The sequence below is a fragment of the Tachypleus tridentatus genome, chromosome 13 (genome assembly GCF_004210375.1).
Source record: "Tachypleus tridentatus isolate NWPU-2018 chromosome 13, ASM421037v1, whole genome shotgun sequence".
NCBI classification, from domain to species: domain Eukaryota; kingdom Metazoa; phylum Arthropoda; class Merostomata; order Xiphosura; family Limulidae; genus Tachypleus; species Tachypleus tridentatus.
Window position 1 is genome coordinate 151987402 of NC_134837.1, and position 22216 is coordinate 152009617.

The 22216-nt window shown below is 32.0% G+C and overlaps 1 protein-coding gene across 4 annotated transcripts; it reads right to left on the bottom strand.

The window, feature by feature from the left end:
* Window positions 1-8754: 8754 nt before the first annotated feature.
* On the bottom strand, window positions 8755-20955 carry LOC143237446 (4-galactosyl-N-acetylglucosaminide 3-alpha-L-fucosyltransferase FUT6-like). Of its 4 annotated transcripts, none has more exons than XM_076476701.1 (2): window positions 20822-20955; window positions 8755-14064 (listed from the first exon to the last, which is right to left on the bottom strand). In XM_076476701.1, exon 2 carries the CDS (start codon window positions 13953-13955, stop codon window positions 12714-12716), a length of 1242 nt encoding a protein of 413 aa, XP_076332816.1. In that variant the 5' UTR covers window positions 13956-14064; window positions 20822-20955; the 3' UTR covers window positions 8755-12713. The 4 variants fall into 4 exon arrangements, with proteins under 4 accessions (XP_076332816.1, XP_076332815.1, XP_076332811.1 ...); XM_076476700.1 differs by lacking the exon at window positions 20822-20955 and adding an exon at window positions 17364-17576; XM_076476696.1 differs by lacking the exon at window positions 20822-20955 and adding an exon at window positions 16857-17269.
* Between the last annotated feature and the right edge of the window lie 1261 nt (window positions 20956-22216).

Genomic DNA, 22216 nt, shown 5'->3' on the forward strand with positions numbered 1-22216 from the left:
TCGTTATAAGGTAATAAGATGGCTGGTTTATTAAATTCTGCTTTTTTTCGGTTTTGACTAACGAATATGTAAGCAGTGTTCCACAGTTGATAAGTGGAAATGAGATAAAAGAAGATGACTGCATTAATTTTGAGCAGGTTAAGAAAAATTGAGGAGTTTAGAAAAAGATGATGCTCCTGGGCAGATAATATTTCCTTAAGGTATTTGAATGAGGTTAAAGATTGGATATGTGAGCCACTTACTACTGTTTTGTCTCAGTTTTTGAATAGTGGGCAGGTATCAGAGGATTGGAAGTTAGCTTATGTTACACCTTCTTTCAAGGAGGTGATAAAATCGTCTTGGGAATTACAGACTCATTATCCTTACATCAGTTGTGGGAAAAGTTTTGGAAAGACTGTTAAAAGATACTTTTCAACATCATTTAACAATGAAGTTAAAAAAATTATTGAATGGCCAACGTGGTTTCACTAAGGGAAAAGATTTGCCTTGTAAATTTTTGACATCCTTTGAAAAGGTTGCTGCTTATGTTGATGATGGTAAGGTTGTAGATTTGCTGTATCTGAACTTTCAGAAGGCATTTGACAAGGTACCACATAAGAGACTTGTTAAACAATTGTCTGATAGGTATGGATGATAAGTTAGAAAAGTGGATAGAAGAGTGTCTGGATGGAAGAAAGCAGAGGGTTGTTACAAGTGGAGTTCAGACAAACTGTATTAATGTCACAAGCGGTTTACCTCAGGGCTCTGTCTTAAACCCTTTGCTCTTTTTGATGTACATCAATGATATAGGTGAAAGAATGGTCAATACATTACTTAAATTTGTAGATGATAATAAAGTCTTGGGTGTTGCTGGCTATGAAGAGGATATTAATGATTTACAAAAGGTTTGGTTTGTTTTGAATTTTGCGCAAAGCTACTCGAAGGCTAGCCGTCCCTAATTCAGCAGTGTGAGACTAGAGAGAAGGCAGCTAGTCATCACCACCCACCGCCATCTCTTGGGCTACTCTTTTACCAACGAACAGTGGGATTGACCGTTACATTATAACGCCCCCACGGCTGAAATGGCGAGCACGATTGGTGTGACGGGGATTCGAATCCGCGACCCTCAGATTACGAGTCGAACGCCTTAACCCACCTGGCCACGCCGGACCCATTCTGTAGATACCTGTGTTACACACCCGTAATACGTGAACCAGAAGATCCTTGTTGCATTTGAACAGGTGCTCCTTCTTCCAAACTGCCTGCTAGTCCACAAAATTCCTGTAATAAAATACATCTAGCGTTTGGAATTTCAAATTTTTAATAAATCTAAATTACAATTATCACATTAAATGATTATTCAGAACCAAGTGAAAAAAAAACTTTTATAAATTCACGCTTTTTTATTAAATAAATAAATTAACCACTGTTTAATTACGATTGTTAGAACTGACTAACTGCTAAAAAAGAGTAACATCCAGAAAGGGAAAAAATGTACAACAATTAGCTTTCACTTTCCTTGTCTTATATACAGTTGTTTTGAAAAGCAAAAGTTGAGGACAATGCACGCTAACTGTGCACGGAAGGAAATTCAACACATCTAATGCATGTTATATTGTTGAGGCTAATACTTATCACTGTATAGTTTATTTATAATTAAGCACAAAGCTACATAACGGGCCATCTGTGCTTTGCTCACCACGAAATTCGGTTCCTAGCGTTGTACGTCCGCAGACATACTGCTTTACCACTGGGGAGTATAATTGCATAAATAATATTACGTTACATATTTAATAATCTTGTAGAAATCGTACACTAACCTTACGTAATTTGCACACCGACTTCGGAATATTAATTGATGTGATTATTTTTCTATGTGTTTCTTGACTAGTTTATCAGCTATTTTATAGGGTGAATTAAGTAGAGTTTCCCGGAAAGAATAGGAGAACGCCTGCGTTTTGGTTTGGACAAGGTTATTGGATATTTCTTAATTATTTCCGTTTTATGTGCAACATTTCCTTGAGCAAGTTTAACCAAGTTTGTTAGGTTTCAAAAACTGTGGAGTCTTGGGTAAAGTTAAAGCAGGCTTCTTAATCCTGAAGTTTTGGTGTTACTTAGTAGTTGCAGTGTTTAACAGCAATAAATCTCTGAACACTTGTGGTCTTAGAAGATCAAGTTTCTTTCTTCTTCTGCTTCCGATTTATATATTACGTGCATATGTTTACGTAGGATTTGCTTACTATACTTACTGTGTGAAGCAACCATCATTATGCTACTGAAATTAACAATTTTCCGAGAAATCTGTAGAATTTCATATTTGCACTTTTGTCGTAATTAATCATAAACATGATACCCCTGAGATCCCGAGGGTCGAAGAACACAAAATCTGATACCAGATTTGGAATCAGCGGCTCTAAAATCTAGACCCTTGTAATCCTATGTTCGACAGACAAGAAACTTGGTTCTAAATTAATAATTCTATAGACTCCCCATAATGCTATGTGTAAGAGACAATAAACTTTATTCCAGTTGCCTGATTTCATTAATAGTTTAACTATGGACCCCCATTATGTCCAACACCCGTAACGTACAAAGTGCATTAGAAAAAATGTCATATGACAGTTGACAGTCAATGCAAACACTGCTTATCGCAAATGCAAGCAAAAATATACGTCTTCAGTAATCACTAATGGGTAAACTGTTCACGACGGAAGTCTAGAAATGAAAAGGATTATCTGGTAAACTTTGATGATTTTAGTAATGACGATACAATAGAAGTATCAAGAATTTGTTTTGTTGGAATTTCGCACAAAGCTACTCGAGGGCTATCTGTGCTAGCCGTCCCTAATTTAGCAGTGTAAGACTAGAGGGAAGGCAGCTAGTCATCACCACCCACCGCCAACTCTTGGGCTACACTTTTACCAACGAATAGTGGGATTGACCGTAACATTATACACCCCCACGGCTGGGAGGGCGAGCATGTTTAGCGCGACGCGGGCTCGAACCCGCGACCCTCGGATTACGAGTCGCACGCCTTACGCGCTTGGTCATGCCAGGCCCTAAGTATCAAGAAAACCACATGAGATAATTAACTCTTTTTGGATAAATCTGAATGAACAAAATTCACATTTAGTATTTCATTCCTCTTTTGGCAGCTATGTACTAACTTCTGTGCATATTCTTGGTTGAATAGGTTACTACTGAACAAGACGTTCTGAAGAATTTTCTACAATTTATATCACTTGAGTCAAAATTGTTACTCCAACTAAAAGTGGCTCAAACCGATATTAGGTAAGAATTTTAATTAAAGTAACCACCAAATGTATTAGAAATAAAAAAAAAATTAAGATACACAATATAGCCTTACAATAGGGAATGAATTAACCAACGAGCTTCAAGTGACGATCAATCTGCTATCTGCGCTAGTCGTCCCTAATTCAGCAGTGTAAGACTAGAGGCAAGGCAGCTAGTCATCACCACCCACCGCCAACTCTTGAGCCATTCTTTCACCAACCAATAGTAAGATTGACCGTCACATTATAACGTCCCATGGCTGAAAGGGCGAGAATGTTTGGTGTAACAGGGATTCGAACCCGCGACCCTCGAATTGCGAGTTGATTTCCTTCATAACCTGGCCATGTCGGGCCGGGGGTTATGTAACTCATTAAAAAAAAAAAGCTACTTTCCTTTGAAAAATCTCTGTGTACAAGAAAAATCACACATTACCTTCTCGTAACCCTAATACGTGTATTTTATCAAGCGATACGTTATAAAACATTCTGTCTGGATCAATCTTTAAATATTTCAGTATAGTTAATTATTCAGAGTTAGAGTATTAGAACTACACAATTATTCTATACGTGATTAAACTGACCTTTAGACTGGGGAATGGTGAAATTTTATGGCATAAAGTTTAGTAGATATAGAAACTGGATTTATTTTCAGATGACGGGTTGAATAGGTTCTGCACTGAAAAATAAGTCGGTACTTTCTCATTAACCTACTCTACTCTTTGAAGCATTACTTCTCTCACATATACCAGTTGCAGTATATTTGTCAAAGTATAACAAATACAGCTTTCTGTAATACAAATAGTTAACTTTAATGATTAAATAGAATATCAAACGTAGAGAACATGTATATGAATCACCCCTTCAGTTGAATTACACATTATGTAAAATGGTTACATGTTAAAGTGTGGTTCAAAATGCTAACAAATAATCGTAATGATGGTAAATCATTAAACATTTTGAAAATTAAATAATCCTGATACATTCGGACCAGTTGAGACAATCACTGTTGCTTGAAGTTGGTCTTTACTGGCCATTTTTATACCATTATACACCAAATGTACCTATTTCAGTTAACACACCATAAAAACTAAAAAGACCCAAACCAATTACTGGTGCAATATATTATTCTTGTGCTCATGTTCATTGGGCGGATTCATTTGAATTATTTGATAAAAAGAGAATTCAAAGTCCAGTTCTCTTAATGTTAAAGAAATAATTGTAATCTTTCGACCAAAAGTGCAACTTGCTTCATGACTTAAGCTTTACTGTTGAGTGAACAATAAATATGACCTAATAATTTAACTTCCTTACGATTTTTCTTGTATACACTCAAATGTTACTAAACTATATACCTCACAGTGACTTACACAACTTGTATACTTACTCCATGACTTGGCAAACTATACTAACTCAACAACTCATCTATTCTAGCATAACTTATGTTTTATACTGCTTAAACAGTTTCAACAGTTTGAAAAAATTCCACACATTAGCTCAGGTGTTCGTCTAATGAGAATGAACTTCCTTCCAACCAAACAATACAAATTTTTAGAGACATCAATATTATAAACACAGCCTACATTATTATATGCTGCTATTACATAAGAAGAATAACATTACATGAGGTTTTAACTTCAACAATCAACAATAAAGTAACTAACTCTTGACAGCTGACAACGTTGATAGTAATAATTCCAAGTATTACAATAATCAAGTCATTAATGAAATATACAAAATTTGAGTAAAATCACATTTGCGATTAACAAAAGAAAATATCTTTATGTTTTTACTTATTTATTGCTCCTCATCTGTCCAGTCACCAAATATTTTTGGTTTTATTTCCGTGGCTTACAGTGCGAAGATTGAGTGATTTTTTTTCCCTTTATCATCATTTGCCATCTGTCACCAGGGAAGTTTTCTTCAGGTAGATGGTTGTGGGTATCTTCTGGTGATTTCAATTTTGATTACACATTAGAAGCGATCTCGACAAAAACCTCTGGTTCATCAACAGGTTCATTTACCTGAACTAGTTTTCTTTGAAGTTAATCAGTTGATCATTTTCTCACTGGTGTATTTTCAAAGATAATCACAGTGGATGACTCTCGACTTCAACTGCATATCACTCTGAATTTTGTAAATCGCATAATATATTGTTTTAAATACAATATATAGTCCTTTCCAACATCTATTTAACTTTAGGTATCATTCTTTCTTGTGGCTTGGATTGTATAGCTATGCCAAAATGCAAGCCACTTTTATCAGAATTCACATCACAGACTTTTCATTTTATAATTAGCTGATTTAAGCCTTTCTAGAGTAAAGTCATGTTTAATATCAATGCTGTTTACTCTGTGTAAGATTCTGCTTGGCGATGGTGCTCAGAGTGCTAGTACAAAGTTCCAGTAGCACTTACTTTCCAAACACCCTGATGTGTTGCTTGTAACTTCTTTTATCGATGCTCAACAATTGAGTAAGAGTGCAAAACAGGGATATCACATTTTCTGATGTTCATCTTTATAAGTGGCTAACTTATTTAAAAGCACACAATTATATATCTACACTTTTCATTACAATAGCGAGGAAAGGCTGTTGACATTATTCTCTTTATTCCAAGGACTTAATACATCTCTTGAAACAAGGCTAAGTCAAAGTTCCATCCCTGATGTGAATGAAGTTATATAAGTACTCCAAATACTGAAACAAATTCACTGATTTGTTTCCTGGTAGAAAACAGCATTTGCTTATAACCATTTGATGAAGTAGCACGTAATCAATAAGGTGTATTTATTTTCAATGGTCGTAGAGTACCAAGCACATCAACAACCCTCTCAAGTAACTCTCCAACACAGTACTGCTGTAGTTGCTTATGTTGTGTCTTATGTGGACCTTTCTGGCATCCAACCCAGTACAAGCATTCTCTTATTATCTCCAGCTTCTTCTTATAATCTAAGTATACAACTGTTGAAAGGTTTTAGAGTTGAAGAGCTTCTGATTGTAATGTCTTTGGAAGTACCATATGAAGTCTTAGTTTTTATCGACAAATAGTTTCCATTTTAACATAATTCAGCCTTATTGTGAACATACCGAACTTTACTGTACTCGTTACATCTTTGTATTTGACCTTTATTAAGCCAATAACTACCATGGCGGTTTACCTACAACATTCTCAATCCGCTCAATAACTTGGTTTAACGTTCATTTATTTTGCTCGAGTTTAGTGCTGAATGACATTAGTCTTTAATATCTATTGATTTCTTATATTTTATTTTGTTTTCTATAAATTGGCCCAGCGTAGCCAGGTGTTTAAGACACCTTGACTCGTAATCCGAGGGTCGCGGGTTCGAATCCCCGTCACACCAAACATGCTCGCCCTTTCAGCCGTGGGGGCGTTATAATGTGATGATCAATCCTACTATTCGTTGGTAAAAGAGTAGTCCAAGGGTTGGTGGTGATGACTAGCTGCCTTCCCTCTAGTCTTACACTGTTACGTTAGGAACGACTATCGCAAATAGCCCTCGTGTAGCTTTGCGCGAAATTCAAACCAAATTTATAAGTTAGTTATATTTACTATCTTGTGTCTTACTCTTTTCATGGTGCTTACATTATTAAGTGATGAGGTCTTGTGATAATGTAAAGTTTATTTCTGATAATTATGAAGCCATTTTGTTATCATGCATTGTAAACTGCAAAAATGTATCAGCAATACAAACCCTTGTGTGTGTGTATATAGGCAGGGTTGAAAATGATTCAGGACTTTAACAATATCTAGTAGTTTTTTCCGAGTTGTATAATACCTCCTTCCTACAGAAACCTGGACACCCCATTGTATGGCTTTGTTTTTAACAACATAAAAAAAACTTAACATCCATTTCTAACAGCTCTTATTTTCTATAGGTTTTTTTTCTGGAGTGCCTGGTAGTATCCCCTTTTAAGTTGTAATTAAAATACCTACTGTTCTATAATTCACTTTCATTCTGAGTAATCAGATGTCTAACTTAATCCTTTGAGTTTATATACTTTATTAGAGGTAATTCAATTGTAAACTATTTGATCTGACAATACAAACTGTTTATCTATAACTTTAATTGATTGGTATTATTACCAGCTAGACAGCTTTCTTTAAAAGTGTTCACTTACCTTGCTTTAACCTCAATGGACTGGTTAAATGCCAATTATCCTATTGTTTCACATGGGCATCTGAATAAGATAATTAAGCCTTTTTTCAGGACCTGGTTAAAGTATCTTCCTTACTCTCCTCCTAAATTTTCCTTTAGGAATTCATTTCTTGTGCAATAAACAAGTAGTAATGCATTGTACTTGTTACAACCCTCTCCTGAAAGATGCTTTAACCATTTCTGGACCAGAGGAGTGTCACTGACATCTGATTTTGATTACCTTCTTACAACAGAAATAATAATAATAAAAAAGCTTTCTGTAAATGCTACATTTTAATTTAACCTATCACACCTTAAATTTTCTATACATTCTATTAATATATACATGAAGTTACTTACAATTCATCCTCTGGTTTGGGTCTCTTTTTTTTTTTAATCAAAGTGACATAAGATAAAATATTCAGTGTTAGTGGAGTTGAGTGATGTCTTTAAAAGGTTGTTTTAGAACAAAATCACATTGGTTGTCTATCTGCTGTACCCACCACCAGAAATTGATTTCCAGATTTTACCATTATAGGTCCATAAACTTATTGCTGTTCTACCAGAGAACTTTAAAAAGGTACTGCTTGAAAAATCCATGCTTAGGATCATAGTGATTTACACAACCTTCCTAAGGTTTTTCTGGGAATTTGTATCATGGTTATTATTATTATTTACTTAGACAATAAGAAACTGAATTAATATTCTTAATATTTACTATTTCAAGCCTGGTAACCATTTTGAATGTGTATTCTAGTGTCTCCCACTGGCACAGCAGAATGTTTGTAGACTTACAACACTAAAATCCAGCTTTCAATACCTGTGGTGGGCAGAACACAAATACCCCATTGTATAGCTTTGTGCATCAATGCAAAACAAGCAAAGCTGGTAGAGAAATGTCTTATAGATAATGATTATATCCACCTCTGAAACTTCTCTAAAAGACAAAACTTATAAGTCGCAGATCGGTTCACTGAGATAAATTTCAATTGGATCCCTTGGAAACAGTACATAAAAATAGATTAATGCTCTTTCTGCAGAATAGAAAAATAATTATTTGTATAGTGCCATCATATTAACATTTAAGTTAATGTGTGCATCAATTCACCTGATAATTATGTGCATCAAAAAGGATTTATTTGATTGAGTGACCTGTGGATGACTGATATTTTCATGTTAAATTACATATACCTCTTGCATTTTATTATATTTTGTCAACTCAACTTACCAGTTTGGTTACAGAGTAAACTAACTATATGTCAAAATTTGTCATTTTACTAAATATAGTTTAATCAGTTGGATCTAGAAACAAGTGAATTAATTAAATATTGTGTTACATTGTGTTTTATTGAAATCAAATCAAAACCAAACAGGAAATAAACATGTACAAAATTCCTTAAGTAAATGTGTTGTATATACTTAAAGCAATTTTAAAACACAAAATTTTGATTTTACAACATCAATTTAAATCAACATGATAATTTCAAGACCACATTCCATTCAAAAACATGTAAAAACAATATTTGGTCGAAAGACTTACTAGTTTTTTTATTCTTATCATCTTTCTATATGAAACAAACAATCATGTAGTCTTAATAGGATTATGTTGGTTTTTACCATCATTCCATTGTTAATTAACTTTACAACCACATTTCTTTCAGTGACATATAAAAACAGTATGTGGCAAAAGCCTTTATTTTTGTCATCTTCCTCAATCAAACACATTTTAAGTATTATTTTCCCTTATGTAACATATAGCATTCAGTGTCTTTGTAAGGTTCAGTACAATTCCTTAAGACCATATTCATTTTAGGAGATTGTTAAAAACAGAACACTTTGTATAAGATTATCAAAGATTTGTTCTATATTCTTAGCCACCTTATTTACTTACAATATACAGTATTTTCAAAAGGGATGTCTACATTTATAACTAGACCAAAAACAATTTCTTATAGAACAAAACTATTTTGAGAAAATTTTTAATTGCTATATACAAATATAATATAAAAAATAGCAGCAAAATCAACTGGAAATATTTATCATTTTGTTAGAACAATATCTTAAGCACTTCATAATTTTATGGTTAAATGTACTTTGATTATTTAACTTAGTGTATTGTAAGATATGATTTTTCTTAAACCAGGTCTACTTTAAAATTACATGTAAAAACCCTATTGAGTTTTCATTTTCCTATTACACTACAGTGTTGCAAACTGGCACTGCAGGTGACAAACCCAATAAGTTTTTTCTTTTTTTATTGTAATCCCATAAATGATACTTCTGAAATTACCACTAGTACAAAATAAAGCAGTTAATGCATAACTGACTAATAATGTGGCAGGGTGAGATCATTCTTAAAATTCCTAAAGACTTAGATAATGATTGGCATTATGTTTCTGATCCCTCTAAGTGTTTTAATGAGAATTTTTTTTATACAATCCTATAACATGATTCTAAAATTAACACCTTGAAATCATATGTATGGTCTGTTCTCTTATATGACTGTGAGAGCTGGACACTGAACAAAGATACAGAGAAGATATTAGAAGCTGCTGAAATGTGGTTCCTTAGAAGGATGCTAAAAATATCATGGACTGAAAGAAAAACAAATGTGGAAGTCATGGAACTGACAGGATACAAAAGGTCCCTCATGAAAACTACAAAAAAGAGACAAATGGAATTTCTAGGACACATCTGTAGGAAGAATGGGATAGAGAAACAGATGCTATGTGGAAAAATAGAAGGGAGGAAAAGCAGAGGGTGTCAAAGAACTAAATATATCGACAGCCTCAATAACTATGTCACCAAGAACTCAATGAGCAACATCGAGTTGATAAGAAGGATTGACAACAGAGAAGTCTGGCATGATATGGTTGTCGATGTCTGCCGCAGATTTGACACATGAAGAAGAAGAATAACATGATTAAATTGCTGCTACTGATAGTCATCATGATTAAACTGAGATATTTGTTACTGAAGTCAAAATAATGAAAAATATTAGTCTGTCATATTTTCTCCAAACATCTATCTATTAATCTATATTCATGTTTAATTCTTTTTTAAAATAACTTATTATCGTTTGTAATAATAAGTGTAGTGGACTGATATTAATAGGTATATTTTTGTCACTAATGTCAAATATATGGTAGAGCAAAACTGCAATAACAATTAAGTTTATAAGATAAAAAAATATTTTATAGGTAAACAGGTAATATAATTAGTTTGTATCAACAAACTTTAGCCAATTAACAAATGCAGAATGACTTCATTATTAGACACACACATAATATAATGTGCCTGAAAAAAATTACCACAGTATAATATTCTTTAAGAGCATTATTATATGATTACACCTAGTTTGATCTCAAACTCAATGAATTGTTAAATAAAATTACATAATTTATTAAAATTTTAAGTTGAATGTAAAACACTTATCCAAGTATTTTACTAACTTCTCGCTTTGTGATACCTACATAATAAAAACTTAGCATCTTGTGGCTCTAAATTAATATCTTAAACTTAGCTTAGTTTTTTTTTACTGTTCTTTTTCTGAGACCATGTTTCAGATATGGATTGGAAGAGTTGCACTTAGCTTTGACTGGTTGTTTCATTGGATGTAAAGTAGTCCTCTATGGATAAAATGGACTTGCATCACATCACTTTGTTTCTTGTTATATTCTTTCTCAAGTTAAAATGCACCACCTTGAACATTTCTTTCCCTAAGCTTACCTGTTGGTGGGTTTTTGTATTTTTGCAGTTATTTATGTGGCATATTTATAAACTCAAGATGTGTGACAAAATTTATAAGATGTGTGTGTGTAGACAGGGGAGGTAAATTTTAGTTACTTAACTATACTCAGCTAAGAAATTCAGTTTTCTTAAGTTTAAATAATGCCATTTGCACTAGGTAATTTTCATATTCACAAAAAACATCCTATTAAAATTGAACATGGAATTTTTCTTACAGAATTGTATGTTTTCTTCTTATAGTTACAACTTTCAATTGCTCTAATTTCAAATCATTGCACAATTGCAAATATTACTGAGTATCTAACAATAAATTGAAACAAAAACACAACATACTTATAAAATATAAACATAGATAGAACATCAGACAATTTCTGAAAATTATGGTAAAGCAATCCTTCAAAAATGCAAAATGTAAAGATGATGCATACCACTGACAGAAAAAATAAGTTATAAAACATTTTACACATGAAAACATACAATGAACAAAACAAACCTTCCCATTTACATAACATCCAAATCATATTAATTCATTAAACAAGTTATCTGCACAAGATTTATGTCACAACTAAACCCAAAATTTATCTCTAAAAACTTATAACCACATCAAAGCATATCTTTTGAAGAATAACTTTTGTATCTTTCAACTGCTGTGAAATGATCAAAACAGGCTCAAGTGATATTTCAGATGTTTCATGCACAAACTTGTGGTACTCAATAAGGATACGTAACAAAGTTCAATTAATGGTTCATGTCATAGAATCTGTTACAATATTCTAGGTTTATATTATACAACTTTATAAATATCTTTTACTATTTTATATCAGAAGTTTTCCTATAGCACAACCATAATTTTAATTTTAATACTTTATATCATAGCATTTTCTGTGTACAATTCAGGGATTATCTAATATCATACTGTCTCCTGAACTGTACCAAAATTAGATACATTACCTATAAATAAATCTGTAAAAAATTTGCAATAAGTTACTATTTCGCAGATCTTACCATAATATTCAATATTGCTTTTCTACCACACTGAATAAAACCACACAAGATTATCACAGGGTGAACTGCTATATTTCCACAGGGATACTTTTAAACTGTTACAGATTTATTCACTTCACTATCTGGAGGACATTGATTGGTAAGAATATGGCAGCTAATCTGTTTTGAAGAGAAGTACTGATTTTACTTTTAATTCTGGTTAAATTTTAAATTTTTTATTTAGAATATTTTAATACAGCAAGTACTCTTAGTAATATTCATAAAAGACTATAAACTTCAGTTATGAATTATTTCTTGTCCATGAATGTGCAAATTATAAGAACATCATAGAAAAGAAAGCAAATGCTCAAACCTGTAAGTGTTTTTCAAATAGATTTAAGTTTCATTGAGAAGTAATGTAAAAGTATCACAACTGCCAAATGTATAAATCCACACTTGCAACCAAAATAATGTAAATTATTGTACAGAGTATAACACCATAATTTTTGTTAAAATTTGTTGTTTTCAAGTTTATTGAGATCATATTTCTCAATTATAAATGCAACACTGATCCTCTACAGTCAGTATCTTTGTTCCAGAAATTTTCTAGATGATGATATGTCTTTGGAGATTTATTAATGTTTAAAGCTTCACAAATACGACAAATGTGCAGTGATGGAGATCCAAAATACCCATGTTCATTTAAAACTTTGTAATTTTTCTTCCATTCAAAATACTTGTTGTAAGCAGTATCATTTCCATCCAAGAATATGATATAATTTGCTAATTCTTGAGGCGAGTCAAAGTCTTCTACATGTATGTATGATCCTGGAGGACAGAGCTGTTTGTAGTCTTCTTTATCTCCACCCATGACTACAGGAACAGATTCTTTGTGAAACCCATTCCACCACATCTTCTCTGTAATATACTCCTTGCAATTAGAATTTTCAAAAGCCAAGTAGAACTTGTATTCCTTCAGAATGAGACAATCTGTAGTGAAATGACCTGGACATTTTAACTTCCCACAGTGTCCAAAAATATCCACTTTAAGGTATTTTTCAAGACTGTGGATGTACTGCCATCGTTTATTTGCCCCACCACAATTACTTCCCATAACTGCAACTAAACGGGATTTTAATTTTGCATAATTTGGTAAAGAATTAATTTGAGCCTTTTCTGCTTTGCTTAAAGGAACAGTACGACCATATGGAACTGGTATATCCGAGTCACTTCGATATGTCATGCTCCAGTTGAAATATCCATTGTAGTCTTTCATTGTGAACTCTCTAGTCACCAGAAACGTATGAAGTGGGGATTCATCAGTGAAGAAAATCCATCTTTGATGTGGTAATCTATAAGGAGGGAGTGTGTTGGGTCCTTGTGTACGATGAAGATGAATCATAACTGCATCACTCTCATTCAAATCATTCACATCATCAATTTGGACTCTGCAGTTCCTCACAGAACAAAACTGAAAAGGATCATGTTCAACTTTTCCATAAGATCTGAGGAATCTTCTTAACATACGCTTTCCATGTTTCCAAAACAAAATTGTATAATTTTTTGCATAACTCACATCATTATCACTTTCATTAGTGTTTGGAACTTTATTAATGTCCTTCACTGGTGAAACATAATCTTGTAGACTATCATTCAGATTCTGCATGAGATGGAAGTACTGTCGTGAAAACACACTTTTATTTTGACCATACTCCATTAACTGGTAGATGATCAAGCTGACACCTGCAGAAATCAGCAGTACCACAAAAACATAGTTCCACATTCTATTAGGCATGATAGTTCAGTTTTTTTGTTTGTTGCTTTGCATAGAGTAGTCAAACAGTTATTTTATTTCTAGTTTTCTAGGCTCATAGTGAACTCTATGACATGGCAGAATACATTTTCTGAAATGCAAAAGCAATACATATGTACAATAAAACATATTTTTACATAATCACACAATTTGACATAAAACACTCTAGCCTATCACTTGTAAAGTCACTTAAATGGAAGTTTATTCTGGTGACATTCCTGTAAAGTGGATGTTGAAAGGTCATAAACTTGTACTGATTCTCTACATTAAATAAAGTTTAAATATCACAAATTTATTTTATACTTGCTTGACACTGTTTCTGTGCCATGCCTTTCTTGAATGAAATTATACTTGTGCAAAATAGAACTTGAAAAAGTTGACAAATTAAAATAATTTTATTGAAAAAAAATTTTTTTCCCTCTAACTCATTCTCTTTATTCCCCCACTTTTGTTACCTTTATTTTCATTTCTTTGCACAGTTATTCTCTATCCAAGATTAAGTTTGCATACCTTTTTTTGTTATATTTCTTTAAACAATATCACCAATATAAACAATTCTTACACTGTTACCTGTATTCATATTTCTGATTTAGTTGATTTACTATATTTATACAGAATTATTTTATCTTATTAATTTATTTATGCTACTTTCCTTTGTAACTTAGGTACTTGTTCCCGAACCTTCAAGCCATGTCTTACTTTTCTTTTAACCAAACCCTTCTATTAAGTTTTATTCTCACTGGAAATCTGATGAATGGCTGTTGACTGAAATGTTTTCATGATTCATCAATAAAATTATTTTAATTTAGAATTTTTTTTATCATATTATATTTTGCATTTTGTTACTTCTACATCTATGCAATTATTACTGAGGTAATATACATTTAAGAGAGTGGTACAGAATATTGTACAATTTGAGTTTTATCTTCCTTTAATATGTATAGTTAGAATAATTAATGATGAGGATAAACTACAATTATGGGATACTGTATTAAGAAGTGTGTTATCTTAATGATTCTTCTGTCTTTATCTTGTACATAAAACAAGATTTTTTCCAGCTCTGGTAGCCAGAGTCATAATAATAAACCTGCCACTATTGGTAAAATTTCAATCTATTTGAGAATAGGGTTATTATTTATTTCTTAATTTGTGTTTTTCTTTTGATTTTCATGATACTTTTGTTCTTTATATAGCATTTTCAGAAACTGTATTCTATGTACTTATAATTAATTACTGGAAATCAATGTACTCAAACACTGCACAGTACTTTGGGGAATTTTTAGATATACACTCATTCACGAGTCTGAATTACTGATGGGCCCAGATATCTTGAAGGATAAACAGAACCGATTCATGCCAGTAGCTTGGCTCTGCAAGCCTAAACACAGGCCATTCAGTACATTATCTTACTTATTCTGTATGTTTATAGTACAACAAATGAATTTTCTCATTATTATTTTAAAATGTTAAAAACTAAAGCTTCTCAAACCCTGCTGATCTACAATTAAATACTCTTAGCAACAGGACAAAATTCAGTATATGTTTCTTTATTCCTGCTGGATAATATCTTTTAAAAGTGTTTGGTAAACATATTTGTTGTTTGCATTAGAATATAGATTAGTTGTTAAAAAAATAAATAAATAAAATAATTCATCCTAGACACTTACTCCTTTTGGAGTTATATAATTACTGACTCTTTCATTCTAACCACACATAAAATAATATGCATCATTCTCTTAGAAATTTTAACGAATGGAAAAGGGTATTGTTTAAATTCCACTCAAAAGTACCTTAACTTCCCCCTAATTAAGAATATTATATAATATCAATATGCTTATAATGTAGAACTTGGATAATAGAGATACTGGTTTGAAAAACTGAAACTGTGAAAAAGGCCCAATTTTATTTTCTTCTGGAGCTTAGAATTACAAGTAGCTTTCTACGAGTATTTAGAATAGTTAAGAGTTTTGTTAACCTGCATATGGGTGGTATTTTTAAATATTAATTTTAAGTGTCAGAAGATTTGTTCCATCACTTAGAATTATATGTGACGATAGATGTTTATTCAGTTTAGTTGGTGAAGGGGCAACTTTTACTGCATGAATTTTTCTACCACAATGATTTGTCCTATTAACATAAATAAAACCCTCCTCACAGTAAGAAAAAAAAAAAGAGTATCATAATTTTTTGCAAACTGAAAAAAAATGTGAAACTGCTTATATACGGAAAATATAATATTTTATAATTACATGCATTATTTGATTAAACCAATTCCTAATAACAGATTCTTCTAGACATGCAAATTGATACATGTACATTAAGTATCATTTGTCTAATGATGGTGCTATTTCAAAACTAAACATAATGACGATGAACTTTCCAAGAATTTATGTAAAACTGCGTTTCACTTTTTGGAAGAAACTTTTAGCAATAAAGTCAAGAAATCCTATCTCGGAATTTGGATTTACTTTTCTTGTATACATATTTTAAATTATTCATATTACACAACAAATTCATAACAGGAAAACTACACATTTTTTATGTTAATTGCAATTTTATTACTACAATTTTATATAACTAACAGCAATCGAAATAAACTCGCATTTTAAAACTCGATTGAAACAGAAGCTATTAATTTGAACATTCGAAGTTTAAACTAGAAATTACGATAGGCCTAACGTCAATAATTTAAGTTTGAACCTTGACTAAAATAAGGATTATACACTAAAATACTAATATTTCAGCCTAACTGTTTATCAATCTAAATTAACTGGAAAATAATGACTAAAGCTATCAAATTAGAGTGTACATTAAGGGCTTTTATTCGATTTGAATATTTAATATCCAGGTTTTTCAACTTACACTCGAGGGAAACATTCTTACCTCACTAAATACTTCTATCATTTCAAATTCAAGATCTTGTCAGCAGTAACAGTTTTAAACCCGTTGTGAGCAAAGAAATATGCGGATAAAAAACACACGGTATTAGTCCCACGTGTTATTTAACTAGATATTTTAAAGTATTTATAAACGTTAAAATTACACAAATACAAAATAATATTTTGATTGTTTTAACATAACATAAAGTTTAAGGATAAAGACCTGTTAATGGTTTATTTACGATTCTACGGTGTCTTATTAAGTTGCCCCCCAGAGGCTCAGCGGTATGTCTGCGAACTTGCAACGCTAAAAACCGGGTTTCGATACCCGTGGTGGGCAGAGCACAGATAGCCCATTGTGCAGCTTTGTGCTTAACTCAAAACAACAACAACAACCTACCCAGTAAATTAAAAATAAAAACCGGTCTTTAATTCAAATATATATTAAGGCTCCCTTTAAACTTATTGTATTCGCCACATCTTCAGGAAACCAATCTTAAACGTTCGCTACCTTGTACGAAAAATAAACCTTTCTCAGCTTTAGTCAGTGAAGAGGACTCCCACCATACCAACGTTTATAATTGTGTTCCCCTGGCCATCTCATTACTATTAAGCAAATGAAAAAAGATGTATTGACAATATCAATTCCTGTAAGTCCCACTTTTTTCAAGATCAAAAAGTTTCTATGATAATCTTTCCATCACAGGTGTTACACTAACAGCCCTTCTCCAAATCCTTTCCAACAAATTAATGTTCTTTCTGAAATAAAGAGACCAAGACTGAAAGCAATTCTCCAAACGAGGCCTATCCAGTAACCTATTTTTTGAAATTATAATATCTTTAGACTTTTAGTTAATACATCTATATGATATAACTTTTTCCACAATATTATCAAAGGTATTCTCCTTGCAATTGTACTTATACCTTAACTTATAATAAATCATAAATTTAAGGCCTTCCACTATTTATTCACATAATTCAACAAATAATTAAAATAATTTTATGAGCATCATTCTCTTTACAGCCAACAACGTTTAAGATTTTAATATTATCAGAAAAATTTAAATAGTCATTAGAGTAAATTAAAATGAGCAAAAATCGCTAACTTTCTCTCGACCCCCGCTAGTACAGCGGTACGTCTACCGATTTAGAACGCTAAAATCAGCGGTCGGATTCCAATGTGCTACGTTCTCCCCCACTCCTATAAATATATTTCTTTCTTTTTAATAAGTCGATCTTTTTATTTAGCACCTTGTCAAATGATTTTTTAAAGATCAATATACACAAAATTTACAACCTTATCTTCAACTACATAAGTATTTAATTATTTAGATTTCTCTAAAAGTTATTGTTCTAGCGCAAAACTGTATCATGGATTATCTGCGCCCTGTTTACGATTGAAAATCAAAATCCGTATATTGAAATTCTAAGTTGGTAAACTTACCACTGACACACCAATTAACTTTTCGAAAGAGAAAAAAGAGCGAATTATTTAAGTATTGTGAACTAAAATTCATATTGGGTGTATATGTTTAAAAATATATACAATTGCATCAGGGCCAGATTAAGGGCAACTGATGCCCTAAGCACAGCCCAACAAAGATGCCCCCATCGGACCCTCCATTGTTTAACTGACAAGACATTAAGACTCAATAATTACTGAAAGTGAAATAAAAGTTTGAAAATTTATAACCCCTTCTTCAGTTTTCTTCCAGGTCAGACCCCACAACTATATTAAATAACAACTTTTTTATTTCATTTATTTAACAGATTGAGCACGGATCAAAATCAAGCAATGATTGAGGCCTTTTATTTAGAAATAATGATGGAGAACACTTATTTGATTAATGATAATTAAAAATAATTATTTTTGCTGCACATTTGTTTTCACTCTGAGTTGAGAATTTTCACTTTGATGTTAACAAATTCACACTTTGATGTTAACAAAAATGAAAAATTTACTCAAAACCCTTTTATTAAAAAATTGTCACTTTGATGTTAACAAAAATGAAAAATTTACTCAAAAACCCTTTTATTAAAAAATTGTCACTTTGATGTTAACAATTTCTCACTTTGAACTTAAAACCCTATAAGCAAATTATTTACTTATACTTTAATATTTATTTAAATTTTAAGAGGTTTTCTTCTAGATTTTTTAATTGCAAAATCTTTTATCAAGTCCTCAAAACTAATTTGGCGTAACAAATCTGCTTCTATACTTAGCAGAGACAAGGCATCTAGCCTGTTTTGTCGCGTAGTTTTTCTGTTGGGATTTTTAATACGCCAGAGTTGAGTAATATGAACGCTCATCTGTGCAATTTGTGTTCATTAATGTTAAAAATATACGCAATGCAATGTTTACGTTTGGAAACGCACACTCATTTTTGTCTTTTGTCTGAAATTATTTTATAAAGTTCTGCATGACTGAATTTGGTTTTTACAGTTTTTATTGCACTGAACTTACAGCGCACATATGAGTGAAACTGCTGAAGCATGGCAGAGAGATTAGTGTCCAAGTCCTCTGGGCAAACATCACTTAACTTTTGGGAACACTGAGAGCACCTTTCAGTTTCAGCAGATGAAGTGACATCATTTGGCACATCACTTAGGAAAGAAAATCTGTTTGCTATTTCTTTGTACACCTCTCCTCTTCTTCTCATCCTGGTTTCTAGTTTGTCAACAATTGTATAGAAAAGAAGGTGGTGATACGAAATTTATCTCTGGCATTCAGATCTACTTCTTGTGAGTCTCCATCATTGAGTACCTTATTTTTGCGAGTTTGAGCTGCATTATAATCAACATATAGTAGTATTTCCTTTGCAACTGCTTCAAATCTTTCAAAGTCCAGTATGACCCGTATAGATCTGCACGTTTATAAATTCACATTCTCATTTCGCAGAACTTAACTTGCTTTATGAAACTTTTGTAAAATCTCATCCCACGTGATCAACATAAAAATAAATTCTAGCTCTTGCATTTTATTTGTAATACTGTCTGCTTCTCTTCTAGTGTCTCCCTTTTGTGACTGGTCTTCAACTAGATATTCTAAAACTTCCAATATCTTAAAGAAAGACTTCAAAATTACTGTTGTTGCCATACATGTGACTCCCATCTGGTATCAGAGAGGGATTTTGACACACTTTCATTTCCAAGACAAGCTTTAATAATTTTTCACTGACTGGTTGAGGATAAAAAAAAATGTATAGAGCAAATGCATTGTAAAGGAAAAATTAACTGCTACCTGACAACAGTCAACAGCACTTCGGCCTACTAGATTTAGTGAATGAGCTGCACAGGGCACATATATGACAAACTTATTTTCTTCTAAAATCTTTTGCTGTATCTCTTTATAACGCCCAGACATGTAAGCAGCATTGTCTTAAGACTGACCCTACATTTAAAAAAATTAAGTTTGCAAACTTCACATAGGTACTGCAATACCTTGTTTTCTTTTAGATTGGCGAAGAGACCTAATTTAGGGGACTGCTAGTTTAAACTTATATTATACCAAGCACTAAATCTGAAGAATCAGGATGATTTTTTTTTAAATATATGGCCATACGTGATCTAGAAGCTTGCTAGTTTAAATTAACAATTGATTATTTGACGAAGTTTTCATCTTTTTCCATCTCAAGCAGATACGTTTATCATAGATTGGGATGTTGTTAGCTGTTTCTGTTCCAGATCTATTTAGATCCTGCAGACCTAGGAAGGATAGGTTCAAAAGACCTCTTTCTCCCTCCAAAACTTAATTAATTTCCGTTCAGTATTCACTTAATTATTACAAAAGGGCCAGTGTTTAGCTAAGCTAATTTAAAAACAAATATAACAATATAAACAGCCCTTCCAACAACTATGGAATTTACAACTATATAAGCAAAGAATGCATAGAGAAGTATAACATTGAACATTTCAAAATAATAGACTTAGCGACAAACAAATGAACATTAAGTTAAAAGCAATCCTTACAATTAGAAATTTAAACTCAAAGCTGAGACAACAGCTAACAAAAACCAAAATGTTGACTGTTTACGCGTTTCTGCACCGGACTTTTAGGTCACCGAGGATGTGGGAGGGTCAGATACATTTTTAAATTTTTCCTCTCTTTGAACTAACACTTTAAGAACTGTCAAATGCTACTGATACTATTCACGACACAAAGCACTGGTTTAACTTATCTGCCTTTTCAAAGCGGTGTCTTTAAATAACATGTCAGTAGCACTTAGTATAGTTTAAAATTATTTTTTTAATTTGATCATAAATATTTGCAAACAGTTCATACCTTAGTATTTCCCTTCGTTTGGTGGTGTATGATTACAAATATTTCCAAAATTAAATTACGCTTGCAGACAAGACATATTCATCAACACGTAGTAGTACATAAATACCTATTTTAAATACAACGACAGTATTTAAATCTCTCTGGTAAAATGATTTAAATATCAACTGCAGGTAGTCTTATTTTTAACGTAGAAATTTAATGGAAGGAAACACTTATCCCTATCAATATCATGTATGCTATAACGATCGATATTTGTCACCAAATGATTTTTGTTTAGTTTTTTTATTAAAGTAGCAGAACGAGCAATCTATCAATCTGTATTTTAGTATACATAAGTTTGCATAATTATGTTAAAATATTGAGTTTCCGACTTTTGATACTCTGAAAGCCGTGGTGAGTATTAAATTTTGTTTTATATGCAATTTCTTAAGATTTGTTTTCCTACATTTAACCATGCTGGGCATACATATTTTGTGACTGGTCTAATATATCGTTTATGAATTTAAATAATGTCTTCAGTGGATTCTTCTGTGTTTTTGCCTGTTAATCTTTTGAAATAGTTTACTCAATACTACACTTTTTTCCTAATTTCGGATATGTGTTTTCTCCAAGTTAATTTTTCAATCATGGGTTAGGACTGAAATATTTGCTGAAGAACTGGTATTAATAGGAAATCCACCTGGGTATAATTGAGGAAGATTTTTATGTAAGTTAAGTGATTTTGGAAATAATATTAATTTTGTTTTCTGACAGTTGTCTACTATTCGACTTAAATATGGTTTTAAATTGTTTGATGCTACTAAGAGTGCGTTTGAGCAGTGACAGATTTACTATTATATAATTATTTTAATATCGATGTTTGTTTCAGTTAAGCACGCATTTAGAAATGCATGTAACTTATGCTGCTAAATATGTATTGTAAAATTCCAGCCTATTCACTAAATGTGTACAAGAGTCTCGCGTTTAAGAATCAACATTGTACTAAGGCAGTATTCTTACCTTAGCTGAAATTTCTAGAAATTATCTTCTTATAATTATAAAATTAACTAACACAACGCGCAATGAGACAATATATGTTGTTG

What these genes read in the sequence shown, in the direction of transcription:
- LOC143237446 (XM_076476701.1), bottom strand. Translation starts at nt 13,955, where the DNA reads ATGCCTAATAGAATGTGGAACTATGTTTTTGTGGTACTGCTGATTTCT.